A 15,962-nucleotide genomic window follows, 5' to 3' on the forward strand; every position below is an offset into this window, starting at 1 on the left:
GTCTACGTCGGACCGATGCTTTCATTTGAGCGCCATATTGTTCAGAAACTAGAAAAATGGCATAGTGTACCTCTTCTCCATACATGCCATGCCTGCACTGCGTCGTAGAGATCCGGTCGTATACATCGTGTCATCAGCTCAATTGCTCCACCATGTCTTCGTTGAGAGTGCGATCCCAATCGAACTGCCTCACACGTTCGAGAGGCGTAGCAACGTCGTCTTCATCGGCGCTTCCTCTACTCCGTGCGCTGAGCGTGCTCCGCCCGGAAGCCGCATCCGACCGATCTGCTCGGACATCTGCACTCGGGGCGGACTTTGTCGGTCGATGACGTGCATTGGGCGCATTCCGGGTCGGTGTGGTCGCGCCGGACGCGGTAACGCTGCCCGGGTTTCTGTTGAACCAACCAGGCTTCTTCTTCGACAGCGCTGATGTGTCTTGGGTGATTGTTGCTTCTGCAGGCTCGCTCGCAGAGTAGTTCACTTCCGTCCCATCTGGGTTGACTTCTACCAGTTCGGCATCGCGGAGCCACTTTCGCCGCCGTGTATACCTCGACCATCCATCTTCCCTCCTCCCGTCCTCCCACTTGTTATCGTAGTAGACCCATCCACTATCGTCGCCCCCACCACCGCCGCCCACGCGTTTGGCCGACTTCTCATCGTCGACGCTCGCACCTTCGACATGCCACTCGCCCCCAAGAACCCATCGCCACTTGGTGGTCTCATTTTCCGTGTCGGGCAGCTGGTAGTGATCCGGGTCGGGGACGGTGTTGAGGTGCTCGTCAGTCCATGCCTGTCGTTCGTAGGCAAAGAGCGATGTGGTCCAGCCCAGCCCTATCCAGCGACGTTGATTTTCGTAGACGGTAAATGTGAAGCGAATCGGGTCGGTAGAGTGCTTCCCTTTTGGCCTGGTCTTGGCGACTTTGGCAGCTGCGTCGTGAGCGCGGATGGAGAAGGGCGGCGGAGCGACTGTCAAGGGTGCGGTGGAAAATTGAAGTCCGGTCAGAAGGGATGTTGCTTTGCGGACCGTCTTGCTTCGCCAGAGAATAGTACGAGAGACGCGTGCGGGTTGGCTGTGCCAGCTCATGACAACGGTGCCCATTGCAAGAACAATTCGTTTGGTGGTGATGAGGCGAAGTGGGGGTAGAGTAAGCGCAATCCAGAAAGGGGTGAAGGCGAGGATGCGAATGAAGAGAGTCGTCAACGCCGGACGGGTGGTGGCGGAGGTGGCGCTGGACTGGGTGCTGAGGTATTCGGTCAAGCGCAAGAAGGGGTCGAGGAGGATGTCACAGCTCTCGGTGAAGTTGTAGAGGGTGTGCAGAATCTCATCGAGGGTTTTGCGGTGATCCGCTTCCGTTTTCGGGCGCCTCTTTTTGTCGTCGCTCCACACCGTGCTCGAAAGAGGGCTGTAACGTCGCGAGTACATTCCAAACACCAAAAGGGACACCAAGACGATCGGGCCCGCCCACCGCAACACCGCATCGCCATACAGCACCAGGAACCAGAAGATGCTCATAAAGAGGAAGCTCTCCCACGGGTCGTCGGTGCGCCATGCCAGTAGTCCGGCCAACTTGTTCAGGGGGAGGATGAAGGGATGGCTGTACGCCAGAGCTCGCGTGACTTGGGGCGGAGTGGAGACCAGTAAGGGGGACTTCTGGTGGATCAATATGCTCGTCTGGTCGCGAGAGCGGGAGGCGGTCTGTTGGTTGGGGGAGAAGGAAGCGACGGTGGGGGCGGCAGCGGTGGCCGCATCGCTGGAGAGGGAGGAGGTGGCATCTTTGCCGTTGACGGTGTCGCTCATCAGGAAGGTCCGATCTGAGCCGAACAGGTCTGTGGCAGTGCGACACCGCGCGGTCAGCTTCTTGACTTTGACGGTGATGCGACGCATGTTTGGTACGTAGGGGTACGCTTCGACATGCTGCTGCGGGAGTGGGAGAGTGGGATAGGGATTGTATTCCGACGTACCAAAAGCGGCCATCAACGGGTGGTGGAAGTGGCATCAGTCACGCCGGCATCGTGGCTGCAGTGGCTGCTTGCTGCCTGCCTGCCCGGCGTGCGTACCCGTGCGCAAGAGACAATGACTGGGGGAGGCACGGGGGCCGTGTGACACGCAGGCTGGAGATGAGTGTGTCAGACAGGTAGCGGGAAGAATGAGGCAGCGAGGGTGGATGCACGTCAGGCGGGGAGGCTGGCCGTGCGTGGCGTCACTTCCCGGAGCTTGCCTTGCATGTGATGATGTCTCCGTCTCGGGGCGCGGAAGAGCGCACAGGCCACCCATCTTTTTTGCCCCGACGAAAACGCAAGGCACTCCATCCATCCATCCAGCTGTTGCACCATTCCTTCTCGCCACAGGCAGACTTGCCTTTGCGCATTCATACCCCCTTTTCCCTACGAGCGCAAATGGTATGTCGTCACACACACACGTCCGAGCCAGCGAGGCACATGCACCGACCACCCGGGCTGATCATGAGGAACAGGCGCATCGCATCATCTCCCAAATCGTCTTCACCGGCGCTCGGGTCTTTGGACGAGCATTTGCGGAAGCGTACAAGCAAGCATCCGCCTCTCAAGTACGTCGGTCGAGTATAATCTGTATGTCCCTGCATGCTCACGTGCGTTCCAGAAATATGCCTCACACCTCCAAAACAATCCCACCTCCGCCAACACTCTCTCCTCCTCCGGCCTCACCCTAGACGAAGCATGCCGCATCCTGAACGTCACCCCGCCCCGGCAAGGGCAAGCAGAAATGACCAAAGTGCATGAGCAGTTCAAGAGATTGTTCGACGTCAACGACCCCAAGACCGGCGGCAGTTTCTACCTACAGAGCAAGATCCTACGCGCGCGCGAACGAATAGAACTCGAGGTACGTGAGGCTGTGGCGCGAGCAGAGCGAGAGGAAGAGATCCGGCAAGGCTGGAAGCCGAAGTTGTACAAGAATCGATGACGCGGTCCGATGGCGCGTGTTGATTGTCACATTGATGATGGTATGTGAGCTGACGATGGCACCATCTTGTAGGCTCAACGGACCGCTAAGAAAGCTGCGCAGGCGGAGACGAGCACTGCCTCGTCACAATCGTCACCACCACCGCCGCCGCCTCCTCCGAGCTGACACCCACGGACGGTTGCGGCGGAGCTGCAGCGTTAAGCACTGGGCCTGTACATATCAACGGGGAATTTATGAAGCATAGCGAGGGCGTTCTAGCATCTGCATGGCATCTGGATAGGCATCCAGGCGGCGTCCTGGCTTGTCTTGCTCTCCGCTCTGTCTGCGCTGCATACAACAGTCAACATGCCCGCATCGAGTTGGAGATCGACTACTCGTGCCTTGCGCATGCGGACCAAACGCGCGCGGAGGAGGGACAAGACTTGTACGTTAGAAAGATCTGTATGAAAGTGTGTAGTCGATGGTACTGCCACTGCTTCGATTGATACCTCGGCATTCGCCTGTCAACAACTCCGTATCATTTAAGATCCGACGTAGCCTCCCCGTTGATGATTAAGACAAACACCAAGCAAACACCGCGCTAATCCCATCATAAAGACCAACTAATCCCGCGAGGTGTCCTCAGACGCAATCTCCCGCTCAAGTTGCTCCTGAAGCTGGGAATCCAGCTGCGGCGCTATCGGAATTTGCTGCGCGTGAGGATAAGGCGACTGCATCATGTGTGCCTGGGGGACGTGCATTTGCATTGTCGAAGGCGTGGGCGGCGCCATGGAGTAGTAGGTTTGAGACTGCAGCTCCACGTCTACATTGTCGTGTGCTTGCGGCATGGCGTCCGCATCGTGCAAGATCGGCAGATCGGGGTGCGTCTCGAGCAGAGAGGCGCGCGTGTCGTCGTCGAGTGGGCGGCCGGTCTCTTCATACTCAATGACGCGAAGCCATTTGCGCTTCATCTTGGACATGGTCGTGGTACTGCAGACGATGCCGAAGCGGTCGTGAATCAGCCAGACCAAGTCGTCTAGATAGCGTGTGCGGTTCTCGGGTTTGCGGAGCCAGTTGAGGACTTCCTGTGGGATGGGTTAGAGATGGGGATTACTCGTGGGGACAGGACGGCGCAATCAAACGTACCAGCTCCTGCTCCGCACTCAGCACCTTAGGCCGGCCATTCTTCTTGTTGAGCTCGGGCGGCATGTACGCGGTGCCATGTTGCTGCAGACATCGTTTCATGCGATAGATGCTGCTCCTCCCCACCTTGAGGCGACGGTGAATGGTGGTGGGATCGAAGCCGGCCTCCAGCAGGTCTTTGATCTGCTGCTGCACCGCCGCAGACTGCTTGCCAGCCCCGGGCATGGTGGACGTGGAGACGCGGACGGGAAAGTGATGGAGGTGATGGGGGTCCCAGGGGTTTGTTGGACGGCGGTGGTGATGGGGAAAAGGTGTGGCATTGACGGAAGAGAAGGTGAAGTTGCTCGTGGGACGGCGGGGCGAGGCGAGAAATAGTGGCGGGATTTCCCGGCCGTGCCAAAGGTTAGGGTTGCTGCCTGAGTGCACGTGCGGCTTGCGCTCTTCCCTTCACACCGTTGCAAGTAACAGAAGCACTCTCATTCGTATAGCCATCTCCGTATTGATTAAGTCCGGTAGACTGCTCGTCGATTTACTGTCATCCAAGTGGCGCAGGCTGACCCGACCTTGCCGCACCAGCCGGTGAGGCCTGGCCGTACAGTTATACTCTGTGGGGACCTCTCGCGGGGCTTCGGTACATCGTTGGACATCAATTGCCATCTAACACTCTCTCATTCTTTTAACAACCAATCCAACTTACACCTCTCCATCCTTTGCTTCACATTTCTTGTATCTGCCGTCTTTGCACACTGATCGCCATGGGTTCCCCCGAAGAAGACACTCCGCGACTCAAGGATCTGACCATCGACAACATCACCGACAATGTCAAGGCGATCAACGACCAGGGCTCGGACCCGAGACTGAAATACATTCTCGAGCGAGCGGTGCAGCACATCCACGACTTTGCGCGAGAGACGAGGCTAAGCCATCAAGAATGGATGACGGGCATCCAATTCCTCACGGCCGTGGGACAGAAGTGCACCGATGTCCGACAGGAGTTCATCCTCTTGTCCGACATCCTCGGACTATCCCTCCTTGTCGAGAGTATAGACCATCCCAAGCCAGCCGCCAGCACCGAAGGAACCGTGCTGGGCCCCTTCCATTCCCATGACGTCCACGACGAGCCCAACGGCGCCGTCATCTCCCACGACCCCGACGGCGAGCCCTGCCTCGTCGTCTGCAGCATCAAAGACACCGACGGCAAGCCCGTCGACGACGTCAAAATCGACATCTGGGAAGCGGACAGCCACGGCTTCTACGATGTCCAGTACGCCGGGCGCGACGGCCCGGATCAGCGCGCAGTCATGCGCAGCGGCAAGGACGGCGTCTTCTGGTTCAAAGCCATCGTCCCCGTCCCTTATCCCGTTCCTGCAGATGGGCCGGTCGGCAAGCTGTTGGGCCTGCTGGGCAGACATGCTTACCGTCCAAGCCACATGCACTTCATGTTCGAGAAGCCGGGCTACGACCATCTCATCACCGCACTGTATCTTCGCGGCAGCAAGTACGAGCACACGGACGCCGTCTTTGGCGTGAAGGAGTCGTTGCTCATCGATCTCAAGCCCGTTGATGCCGAGATGGCGAAGAAGTATGATGTCAAGGAGGGTACCAAGCTGATTTCCTATGATTTCGTTCTCGTAAGCGAAGAGGACTCGCGGAAATTGAGGGAGAAGAATGCGATGGCTGCGATGGAGAAGCTGGGCCGCCGCATGAAGCTGTACAAAGGCTTGCCCGTCCCGGATGTCGATTAATTGTTTATAGCTATAAAGTCTCTACGAATGTAGTATTCCACTCCGCGCGAATTTGAGCAGACTATTCGGTGGTATCTCCTATGGCGACCGATTTCTACAATTCACGCCCGGTGTGACCTTCATCACCAAGTCTCATCTTGCATTGCATTCGTGGCATCATGGCTCGCGGCTCTTTCGTCGACTCTTAGTCGGAGATGTCTGATCTTCGACCTTCCTTCCTAGCCCGACGTCTGCAGTGCTTCCCCGCGCTTCGGGGACCCCCCTGGTCCCACTCGCAACACGTTCCACGTCCGCGCTGTTGAAGGTCGGCTTCACAGCCTCAGCCCCCGATCTCGGGCTCCGTAATGTCGTGGGGGAAAGACCGCGATGGCCATCAGTGTACGGTTGGCTCGGCGTGCTTGGCGGTTCATCGTTCGCCTTCCTCTGTTTGGCAGGCTGAGGTGATGGTTGTTGCTTCTTGACCGCCATTGGGTTGATGAGGCGTTGCACCAGATTGCGTTCGTCCACGTCACTATCGTCGTCGTCATCGCCTTCCAACCACTCGTCATCCCATGTGCCGGTGCTGGATCGTGAATGCACGGAAGATGGCTTCAAAGTGTAGCTGCTTGTGGCACCCTCCCTAGGGGTCTCCAAATCTGCGAGCTCATCCCGCGCTTCTCTGACCTCACTCGCTGTGCGTTCCGGGACCTGTCGTGCGGTCTGCTCCGCAACTTCTTCACCGGTTTCTGGGATCGGCTTGTTCATGTCCACTGCCCGTTCGCGAGCCGGCTCATTCTCATCCCTCGTATTCGCCGCATACGTGTCTGCAAAGTGTGTGTCGCACAGGTGCTTGACGACCGGCCAGCCATATGCATTTGCGAACATCCGTCGCACAATCATGTTGTTGTGCGCGTCGGGCTCGAGCCGCACGAGCACCTTTCGCCAGCTCAGATCGCGGTGATATGCCCGGGCAATCTTCTCTTCCACCTTCATGCCTCCGGTACCTGCAGAATCGTGGCTTTCCAATGATTGAGAGGACTTACTTCCTCTAAGGCTCAGCTCCGATTTCAGAGATCGTGTAAAGCGCGAGCCTGGTCGTGAAGGCGGCGGCGCGGGAATGTCCTCAGGGTGGTAGACCCGGTCGTGGAAAATGGTGCGCGTTCGGCTACTGGGGTCGATCAACCACGCTCTACTCGGCAGTGGAGGGTGCAGAATGTCGCCCGCGGATTCGAAGATGGAGGTCCTGGGCGGCGCTTGAAGCTCGCCCGTCTCGCCCGTGAGACTATCACCGCGACTTGCCAATGGTCGTTCCTCTGGTTGAACCTGCCCAGTGTGTGCATGTGTCAGATGGGGACGCATGGTTGGATTGCTGGTGGTTCTCTCCTCTTCTTCCGTTTGCTGCACAACCTGCCCTCGTCTGAGTGCCTTTGTGGTCTTCTTTGAAGGGTGATGGGCAGACTTTTGATCCCCGCCAGACCGAAAGAAATTGAAGAAGCTATCCAGCACGCCTTGATGCTGCTGCTCGGACTGCTGCTGATCCTGAGGAACCGTTGCAGCCGTGTTGGGGCCATCTGACGAACCATTGCGGCCGGTGGAGGACGACCCGTTGCGGCCGGTGGATTCATCGTAACTGTCGCGTGTGGTTACACGTCTTGCATCCATACTCACTTCGTCCTCATCTGGCTGTGGCACAGCCTCCCCTTCGCCCCGGCGAACGTATTCGTTATCATCATCGTCATCATCATCAACGCCGCCGCCACTCCCGGGTGACCCTGCAGCAATTCTCGCAGCCAAAGCATTGGAATTCTGACCTGTCAGTTCTGCCCAGCCCCACTCGGCCACGGTTCCGATCAAGCCGTTCTCACGCCGGGCTTTGTCGACCTTGCCCAGGCCCCTCCAGTCCAGAAATAGGAGGCAACTTGTCCGTAGCGGGACGATACCATCATTGACAACGTTCGAGTACACCGTGCGATTTCGGAACATTCTCAGGACTTGATGCGCCGGGCCGGTGGGTAGTATTCGGAGTAATGGTTTAGCACTGGGGTCTTCGGCCTTCTGATCTTTGTTACCCGCTCCGAGACCGCCGATAACAGCATTCCAGCCGCCTCGCGCGATCGTGGGTGGTCTCCAAGTCAGGCCCAAGTCTTGGCCTGTCCGCCCGACGAGGCCAAAGTCGAGCGCAAACTTGACGTACATGGGGTTTTCATTGCTCAAGCCGAGCATAGGCGAAGCCATACAGATGAAGTTGACGGGCTTGATCTGCGTGAAAAACGTGGGATTGTGTTTGTGGATGTAAGCGATGGCGTAAGTCTGGATCAAGCCTCCTAGGCTGTGCCCGACAAAGGAGATTTTGGTGAAGGTGTATGGAAGGCCATCCTGTTCCTGACTAGAACCTGGCTCATGGATGCTACTGCCGGAGTGCACGGGGATGCCGTCCCGTTTGGCCTTGGAGTCCTCGCTTCGGAACGTGTCGCTGAGAGCGGTGGTCAGGCTTTTCTTGACGGGCAGGTACAGCTGATCTGGATAGGTGAAGCGAAGGATATACTTGGCCAGGCGCTTGCCAAGGTATTGTATTCCGTTCTCAGTGCGAACGGCGTTGCCAGTAAAGCCGCGCACGATGGTCTCTTCCTCCTCGTCGGAGTCATAGGAAGCTTCGTTAAGGTCCTCCTGACCTCCGGAGAGCGGAGCAGTCGCTGTCCCTTCGCCAGCCGCAGTGTGGTCGACTTCTTTGTTGTTATCGGCGTCTTCGGACTTGGAGACCTCCTCGGTGCGTTGGCGCTTGGACGAATAGCTCTCTCTCCGCCTCTTAGCGTCCATCCTCGCTTGCCTCACTGTAGCATCGATGGACTCCTTCAAAAAGAGCAGGTCTGCACCAGTGTTGCTGTGCAGACCGTGAGTCAGGACAACGAGGTGAATTTTCTTCTTCTTCTGCTTCTTTTCGTCCTTCGACGTCGATCTTCCCGTCCGCTCGCTCTCCTCGTCTTCCTTCCATGTGTCTGTGGAACGCTTCTGTCTTTCGTCGTAGCCGTCGGCCGTCGGCAGGGGCGGCTTGTCCCACAATATCTCCGTGTCTTCCACAACCAACCGAACAGCCTTGGTGTACACGCCAGCGGTTTGGACGTGGCCCTTGTCTCGAGCTCGTTTCCTTTCCCTATCCGTGGTGAGTTGTTGGATCTGGCCCGGGCCGCCGTGGCCATGGCTAGCCACGGCTGCGAATCCAAGATCTAGACCGCGTTCGTCGCGACTAGCCAGGAATTCGAAATGTACAGACGCGGAGTTGGAAAAGAGAATCTGCGATGCGACTTCGATGATCCACGTGACGCTGGGCTGGCTTTCGTTTTCCGCCGGGCCCGTCTCTCGTGTGCTAGGCTTCCTCTTGCCCAGATGTGCGCCAGTCTCTCGGATGTTCTCAGGCACGAGCAGTTTCGCCTGCCAGCTGCCTCCGGCTTTGAGCATGGGTTCATACTGCGGCTCGCCCTCCTTGCTCGGATCTTCTGTTTTTTGGTGTGGGTTGAAGGTGCTCGGATAGGCGGAGACATGGATACAGTAGGGCCCATGTACCCAGGCGGCGCGCAAAGGAATGGCCGAGGTGTTCTTGACCTTGACGTGTAGATGCGAGGGAGTGGGGAGGATGCGGTCGTTGGCGGGGGTGTAGGTGAGGGTGTAGCGCACCACCTCTCCCACCTTCACGCTGCCTGCCTGGTGGAGGAGGAGCATGCTTGCGGCCTAGGCGTGGATCGGGATGCCCAAGGACACGACTTGGGCTGCGGTGTGGCTACAACATGCTGATCTAGGCAAAGCAGCAACCGGCAGCACGATAGACAGGTTTGAACAAACTCCGCGATCTCCGGCAAGGTCCAGGATTGTAATTCACGGCGAGATGACAGGTTTGATTGATGACGAGGGAAATGTTGTGCACGCGTTCCACGACACCGGAAGTCGGATGTTTCGGTGACGTGGGGACAGTCAGACGGAATCAGGCAGCAGGTCAGGCATCAACATGCACATGCAAGTCCGGAAGCGGATGTGGCTGAACGCACGGATGCAAATTGCAATGCCGTCGCAGATCTGCCTCCTTCGTTTGCATCCACGACGCGATCCTTTCACTTCTCACACCACCTTGCCCCTTCACCAACACTCACATCACTTGCATCATCGCCAGAGAAATATCTGGCGACCCGAGACAGCATTCACCACCACCACCGCCACCCACCGTCATCTATGGGTTTCTGCGACACTTCCGTATGCGGACTCTGCAGCGCGCATAGCCCTGTTTCTGCCTCCTCCTCCCGACGACATCTGCGCGTTCCACGAAGCACTCTAAGGGCGGAAAGCCCACCTTGACCGGGTGGGCGAAAAGTCTCGATACCGTGCGCGTTCTCGTGGAGGCATTGTCTCGGCGTCCAGCGCACGAAAAAGCATACAACATTCTGCCTGAATAGGGCGGAACTCTTACACATTCCCCGTGTTTGCACTCACCTCATCCTGCACCAAATTCAGGAGAAAGGGTATTGAATCAAAAATGCCGGCAATGGACATCGAAACCCAAACGACGACTTTGGACGTCTCCAGCCCGACTCCTCCAATTCAAATTGCGTCCCCTGCCCGCCTACCAGTGCGCGGCATATCCGACGATGATACCCTCGTCATCCCCAGGCTCGACCACCAGGCCATCCGCGAGTCGGCCAGAAGGCGCAGGAAGAACAAGAAAAAGACCATGCCTCCGGCAGCGCCTGCGGTGAATGTGATCAAAGGCTTTCAGACACCCATCGCTTCTGGCGGAGAGGAGTCGGACTACTCTTCCCCCGGCACCCCTCGCTTTCCGCCATCAAGAATGTCCAGCACCACAGATAGTCCCCGCCTTGCCCCTTCCTCTTCCTTCTCTGCGCTCAGTGCCCTCAAAACACGTCTGGATACGTTGAGCCTCGACAGCGATGAACGTCGACCAAGCCTGGCCCGTGTCATCTCGAACAACTCGATTGCCAGTGAGGCCACTCCTTCATCGCGCGGTAGCGATGGCGATAAGACGGAGCTGGAAACATATGACATTCAGCTTGATCAGGACTTTGTGAGCCCTGATGCCGGATCTCGTACCCCCATCTTCGCATCTAAGGCTATAGAAGGCGGTCTACGCGAGAATTCGGTCCACCGCAAAATGTGCGCCGCCGACTTCTCCACGCTCCGGTGTCTGGGCAAAGGGGCTTTCGGCACGGTGCATCTTGTCAAGCAATATGCTACGGGTCGTCTGTATGCGCAGAAACAATTCAAAAAGGCCAGTCTGACGGTCCACAAGAGGCTCGTGGAGCAGACGCGGACCGAGCGCGCCATTCTCGAATCGGTCAATCGACACGCCTTTGTCGTCAAGCTGTTCTACGCCTTTCAGGATCAGGAGAAGCTGTACCTCATCCTCGAATACGCGCAGGGCGGAGAGCTGTTTCATCACCTGGCCATGGAGCGCATGTTCTCCGAAGACACCTCCGCCTTCTACATGGCCGAGATGATCCTCGCACTCGAGCATCTGCACCACAACGTCCGCGTGATCTACCGCGACTTGAAGCCGGAGAACTGCCTCCTGGATTCCGAAGGCCATCTCCTCCTCACCGACTTCGGCCTCTCCAAAGTCGCCCTGGAATCCGAAGGCGAGCGCGCGAACAGCGTCCTCGGCACCATCGAGTACATGGCGCCGGAAGTGGTCCGTGGCGACGCCTACGACTTTGCAGTGGACTGGTGGAGCTTGGGAGCTATCGGCTTCGACATGCTGACCGGGAAACCACCGTTCGGAGGCGGCAACCACGCGAAGATCCAGCAGAACATTCTCAAGCAGAAGCTGGTGCTTCCCTACTTCCTCGGCCCCGACGCAAAGGACCTGCTCACACGCCTGTTGCGCAAGGACCCTAAGAAGCGCATCGGGGGTGCGAACCCAAAAGATCTCAAGACGCTGAAGGCGCATCGCTTCTTCCGCAAGATCGACTGGAAGAAGCTGGAAAAGAGGGAAGTGGAGCCACCGATCCGGCCCCTTATCACGGATCCCGAGCTGGCGGAGAACTTCGATGCGGAGTTTACAGATTTGCCCCTGAGCCCTGTCCTGGCGCGGAGCAGCAAGGGCTGGGATGATATGGAGATGCGGGACTCGCGGCAGAGTTTCAGTGTGGAAAACAATCCATTCGGCGGCTTCAGCTTTGTGGCGAGTCAGAGTTTGTTGGATAGCGATGAATGGATGCTGGGGGCTTGACTAGATGTCACAGTTCATTAGGACCAGCCAGGCTAAATCAGTCCGATTGATTGAGGGTGACTAGAGTATGCAGGACCCTGAATTCATCACTAATGTTACTCCCAATTCTCCTGCCACGTGGGCATTCTTCGCTGTGGCCATGAAGAAACGCATCCTGGCGGTCTAGTCTGCTGCAAGAGTTGCTGTTTCAGTGCGGCAAGTTAGTAGGATTGTGTGTTCACTATTCAGTCAAAACTCAGGTGAAGAGACATCCGTTTCTGACTAGAGATTGCTCTAGATGGGCTCAGGGGACACTAAGTCCAAGAGACGGTGATTAGAGAGTTGGTTCCACGGGACTGGGACATCTGCCGTCAACGCACGACGGCGATGACTTGGCGATGAGAGAACCGGACGGCGATGCGCGCGACTCCACCCACCAGGCTGGCGGAAACGGTGGCCGGGACGAAACAATGGTCTGGACCACGACCTTGGCAATGGCCTCGCGCTGCTCTGCTCATCAAAGGGAACGAAATGGACCAACCTAACCCTGCGATCTTGGCCGCCAATGCCGCATCTCCGCTCGCTGCACCTGCCTCAACCACCCTGTTCTACCGCCTGAATTCCCGGGGCCATCTACGCTCGAGAAGAGTGACGGCAGAATATGCCCGCCCCGAGTCTCGTTATTTCCGCGGCTGTAAGGTAGTACTAGGCTACATACACAGTAGAGCGAATCGGGTGGTCCTCCCCCCCGAATGCGGATGGCATGGCCTTGACAAATCACAAGGCCGCAAGACTCCGCATCGCCCCTGCAGAGCCCCGCGCCCCGCCCCAAGCTCCAACCCCGCGTAGGCCTCGCTCCACCCACACCCCGAGCCGTCTCGAGCTACCGCGTTCTCGCCTCCCTCCCCCAAGCAACGGACGGATGAATGGAGGCCTGCGCCGCAGCGATCTGTCGTTGACGCGCCGAGTTGAGTGGACCGCGCTCTGGAGTATAACCGGACCGCGCGAGTCCATAAAACCCATCTCGCCACCCTGTCCCCTCGCTCCCAAATGTAAGGTTTCCCTCCCACCTATTCTTTACTCCTCACCCGCTCAATCCCCCACTCCCCATTCGCTGCACCATCCATCACAATGGCCGACGTCAAGCCTGGCGATAAAGACGCTACCGCCGAGCGCGTGCTCAAGACCGATCTCTGGCAGTATGGCCGCAGGACACGCACCGACGGGCCCTACGCCGACAACTTGGACGTTGATGCCATCATTGTCGGCGGTGGCTTCGGCGGGATCATGTGTTTGTATGAGTTGAGGAAGAAGGGCTTGAACGTCGTCTTGTTCGAGGCTGGCACTGGCTACGGAGGTACTTGGCGCTGGGTAAGTCCGCCAAAGATGTCGGTCCAGGCGAGTTGCTAACGGCGCGAGGTAGAACGTGTACCCCGGTGCTAGGGTGGATTCCCCCGTGCCTATCTATGAGCTTGCCATTCCGGAGGTCTACAAGGTATGATGAGTGGCGTGTCAATGCGGAGCTAGGCAGATCAAAGACAGTCCTCTAACGTGGAGAACATAGGACTGGACCTGGACCACCAACTACCCCGACTGGACCGAGCTGCAAGCCTACTTCGACCACTGCGACAAGGTGCTGGACTTGCAAAAGGACACTGCCTTCGAAAGCGTCGTCACTGGAGCGGAATTCGACACCAAAGAGGGCAAATGGAACATCAAGACTGCGGACGGGCGCAATGCCAAGTGCAAGTACTTTGTCGTGGCAGCCGGCTTTGCCGCGAAGCGATGTACGTTGCCTTCGATGTGGAAGTACCGACGAAAGACTCAACTGACTTGTTCGTCACAGATATCCCGGATGTCCCCGGCCTCGACTCGTTCAAGGGTATCATCCACCACTCTTCCTTCTGGCCGGCCGAGGGCGTGAACTTCAAGGGCAAGAAGACTGCAGTCATCGGCACCGGCGCGTCGGGAGTCCAGATCATCCAAGAAATGGGAGACCAGGCAGAAAACTTGACCGTCTACCAGCGCACGCCCAATCTCGCCCTTCCCATGGGCCGCCGCGACATCACCGCCGAGGAGCAGAACAAGCTCAAGCCCTTCTACCCGGAGATCCACGAGATGCGCGAGAGGTGTTTCGCCGGCTTCCACTACGATTTGTGCGAGCGCAACACGTGGGATGACACTCCGGAGGAGCGACACGCGTTCCACGAGGCGCTCTGGAACCAGAAGGGCTTTGCCTTGTGGCTGGGCGGATATAAAGACTACCTCTTTGACTACAAGTCCAACATGGAGGCATACAACCTGTGGCGGAGGAAGCAGTCTCCGCGTGTCAAGGACCCGAAGAAGAAGGAGATTCTGTTCCCCGAGCAGGCACCGCATCCGTTCGGTGTGAAGCGGCCTTGCTTGGAGCAAAACTACTACGAGATCCTGGACAAGGACACCGTCGAGGTTGTCAACATCAACTCTAAGAACGGTACTCCGATTGAACGATTCACCGAGAAGGGCATTGTCGTTGATGGCAAGGAGAGAGAGCATGATATTATCGTGCTAGCCACGGGCTTCGATGTCGTAAGTGCTGCGCGAGATGCGCCTTGGTCAAAGACTACCCGTATGCTAACGCTGTGCTAGGTCACTGGTGGCATGACCAACATGGGCCTCAAGAGCATCCACGGCACCTACCTCCAAGACGAGTGGAAGGCCGCCGCAAACACCTACCTGGGCACCACCATCTCCGGCTACCCCAACATGTTCCACTTGTACGGCCCGCACGGCCCAACGCTGCTGTCCAACGGGCCCAGCAGTGTCGAGATCCAGGCCAGATGGATCAAGGACGCCATCACCAAGATCCACCGCGGCGGCATCAAGTACGTCAACCCGACAAAGGAGGCCAGTGATGCGTGGAAGCAGAGGATCAACGACTTGGCCGCGCCAACTCTATTCCCTACGACCGTGAGCACCTACATGGGCAGTGTAAGTTCCAGGCAGTTCAGCCCCAGATCGCATGATAGTACGAAGCTGACTCGTTCATCACAGGGTCTGCCGGGCAAGGCTTTCGAGATGACTTGCTACGCAGGAGGCGTGAATGCGTATGGCCCTGAGATTAGGAAGGCTTTGGATGGATGGACTGGATTCGAGGTGGTCAAGGCTTGAAGTGTCATTTCGCAGTAGCATCGGTGAACCGGATAGGCAGATTGTATAGGCGCAGAACACTCGGCTCTTGTGAATCGCACGCCGGGAGCCTTGCATCACTGGCCCTTTCCTACGGTCCAACCCGGATGGTAGGTGGAAGTGGTGTGCCTGGCCCTTTCCTACGGCCCAACCCGGATGGTAGGTGGAAGTTTTGCACACCACTGTCTCTTCCTCGACTCGCAGCACTTCATTCAACACGTGCTCCCAATATGCCACGCCCGTAGCTAAACTCGACGCCGTAACACCGTCGCTGATGTAGAAGATCCATGCTCAGTACAATAACCCCTCTTCATCGATTCAGAGTGATGTTTCGCTCGGCCGGATTGTATCTGTATGCCACAATCAGCCATATCCAACACGGTCTTACTTCTGGGCCCACGTACCGCAAGAGTTTCTCAATAAGGTCGACGTGCGTGAGCATCATGCGCCTGCAGCAGTACCTGTTGAGGCCGAGTTCATCCATGGCTTGCCTGCGTTGTACATCGCATCAGTGTCCCGTCACCGCGTTTCACGCCTGTCGCCGGACGGCGCCACGGAATACTGGGGAGGCTCACCCGTCGGATTTTGTGTTGCCCTCGTCGTCAATCACCTCTCCGATAAGTTCGATGTACTTTTCGTAGAGGTCGGCGATTACCTGCATCCAAGGGTTGGTTAGTCCTGAGGACGCGGGGCGCGGGCGTGAGATGTCAACTGACCTTGCCGCAAGAGAAGCAGCGGATGGGGATGATCATTTTGGCGGTGCCTTGGGCCAGAGAACGGTCGATGGAGGGGGAGT

The 15,962-nt window shown here is 57.6% G+C and overlaps 8 protein-coding genes across 8 annotated transcripts; 4 read left to right on the forward strand and 4 right to left on the reverse strand.

Moving 5' to 3' along the window:
- Positions 1 to 2: 2 nt before the first annotated feature.
- Positions 3 to 2,196, reverse strand: BDY17DRAFT_260446 (integral peroxisomal membrane peroxin-domain-containing protein). The gene is made up of 2 exons (XM_033731839.1): positions 1,963 to 2,196; positions 3 to 1,827 (listed from the first exon to the last, which is right to left on the reverse strand). The coding sequence occupies exons 1-2, from the start codon at positions 1,973 to 1,975 to the stop codon at positions 134 to 136; spliced, it is 1,707 nt and encodes a 568-aa protein (XP_033594628.1). The 5' UTR covers positions 1,976 to 2,196; the 3' UTR covers positions 3 to 133.
- An 88-nt stretch (positions 2,197 to 2,284) lies between these two features.
- BDY17DRAFT_290192 (cochaperone Pam16) lies at positions 2,285 to 3,404 on the forward strand. The gene is made up of 4 exons (XM_033732464.1): positions 2,285 to 2,400; positions 2,475 to 2,567; positions 2,621 to 2,860; positions 3,014 to 3,404. Exons 1-4 carry the CDS (start codon positions 2,398 to 2,400, stop codon positions 3,104 to 3,106), a joined length of 429 nt encoding a protein of 142 aa, XP_033594629.1. The 5' UTR covers positions 2,285 to 2,397; the 3' UTR covers positions 3,107 to 3,404.
- Positions 3,405 to 3,543: 139 nt separating this feature from the next.
- Positions 3,544 to 4,288, reverse strand: BDY17DRAFT_244739 (uncharacterized protein; the record flags this gene model as incomplete). Its single annotated transcript, XM_033730562.1, has 2 exons — positions 3,544 to 4,005; positions 4,067 to 4,288. The coding sequence occupies 2 exons, from the start codon at positions 4,286 to 4,288 to the stop codon at positions 3,544 to 3,546; spliced, it is 684 nt and encodes a 227-aa protein (XP_033594630.1).
- A 234-nt stretch (positions 4,289 to 4,522) lies between these two features.
- On the forward strand, positions 4,523 to 5,861 carry BDY17DRAFT_290198 (cathecol 1,2-dioxygenase). Its single transcript, XM_033732465.1, has one exon. The coding sequence runs from the start codon at positions 4,819 to 4,821 to the stop codon at positions 5,806 to 5,808; it is 990 nt and encodes a 329-aa protein (XP_033594631.1). The 5' UTR covers positions 4,523 to 4,818; the 3' UTR covers positions 5,809 to 5,861.
- BDY17DRAFT_290201 (putative serine esterase-domain-containing protein) lies at positions 5,862 to 9,698 on the reverse strand. Its single transcript, XM_033732466.1, has one exon. The coding sequence runs from the start codon at positions 9,502 to 9,504 to the stop codon at positions 5,965 to 5,967; it is 3,540 nt and encodes a 1,179-aa protein (XP_033594632.1). The 5' UTR covers positions 9,505 to 9,698; the 3' UTR covers positions 5,862 to 5,964.
- An 806-nt stretch (positions 9,699 to 10,504) lies between these two features.
- BDY17DRAFT_243205 (kinase-like domain-containing protein) lies at positions 10,505 to 12,019 on the forward strand (the record flags this gene model as incomplete). The annotated part of the gene is made up of 2 exons (XM_033730408.1): positions 10,505 to 10,745; positions 10,986 to 12,019. 2 exons carry the CDS (start codon positions 10,505 to 10,507, stop codon positions 12,017 to 12,019), a joined length of 1,275 nt encoding a protein of 424 aa, XP_033594633.1.
- A 1,110-nt stretch (positions 12,020 to 13,129) lies between these two features.
- On the forward strand, positions 13,130 to 15,148 carry BDY17DRAFT_244601 (uncharacterized protein; the record flags this gene model as incomplete). Its single annotated transcript, XM_033730549.1, has 6 exons — positions 13,130 to 13,369; positions 13,422 to 13,493; positions 13,563 to 13,785; positions 13,845 to 14,566; positions 14,627 to 14,968; positions 15,032 to 15,148. The coding sequence occupies 6 exons, from the start codon at positions 13,130 to 13,132 to the stop codon at positions 15,146 to 15,148; spliced, it is 1,716 nt and encodes a 571-aa protein (XP_033594634.1).
- A 328-nt stretch (positions 15,149 to 15,476) lies between these two features.
- On the reverse strand, positions 15,477 to 15,918 carry BDY17DRAFT_314824 (DNA-directed RNA polymerase I, II, and III subunit RPABC5; the record flags this gene model as incomplete). Its single annotated transcript, XM_033735857.1, has 4 exons — positions 15,477 to 15,516; positions 15,571 to 15,657; positions 15,742 to 15,821; positions 15,883 to 15,918. The coding sequence occupies 4 exons, from the start codon at positions 15,916 to 15,918 to the stop codon at positions 15,477 to 15,479; spliced, it is 243 nt and encodes an 80-aa protein (XP_033594635.1).
- Between the last annotated feature and the right edge of the window lie 44 nt (positions 15,919 to 15,962).

Source organism: Neohortaea acidophila (genome assembly GCF_010093505.1).
Source record: "Neohortaea acidophila strain CBS 113389 unplaced genomic scaffold BDY17scaffold_1, whole genome shotgun sequence".
Taxonomy (NCBI): domain Eukaryota; kingdom Fungi; phylum Ascomycota; class Dothideomycetes; order Mycosphaerellales; family Teratosphaeriaceae; genus Neohortaea; species Neohortaea acidophila.

Excerpts from the sequence above, each read along its gene's own strand:
- BDY17DRAFT_290198 (XM_033732465.1), top strand. The coding sequence starts at position 4,819 with ATGGGTTCCCCCGAAGAAGACACTCCGCGACTCAAGGATCTGACCATC.
- BDY17DRAFT_290192 (XM_033732464.1), top strand. Across the intron at positions 2,568-2,620 it reads AGCAAGCATCCGCCTCTCAA|AAATATGCCTCACACCTCCA; the intron begins GTACGTCGGTCG and ends CGTGCGTTCCAG. Across the intron at positions 2,861-3,013 it reads GCGAACGAATAGAACTCGAG|GCTCAACGGACCGCTAAGAA; the intron begins GTACGTGAGGCT and ends ACCATCTTGTAG.
- BDY17DRAFT_290201 (XM_033732466.1), bottom strand. The coding sequence starts at position 9,504 with ATGCTCCTCCTCCACCAGGCAGGCAGCGTGAAGGTGGGAGAGGTGGTG.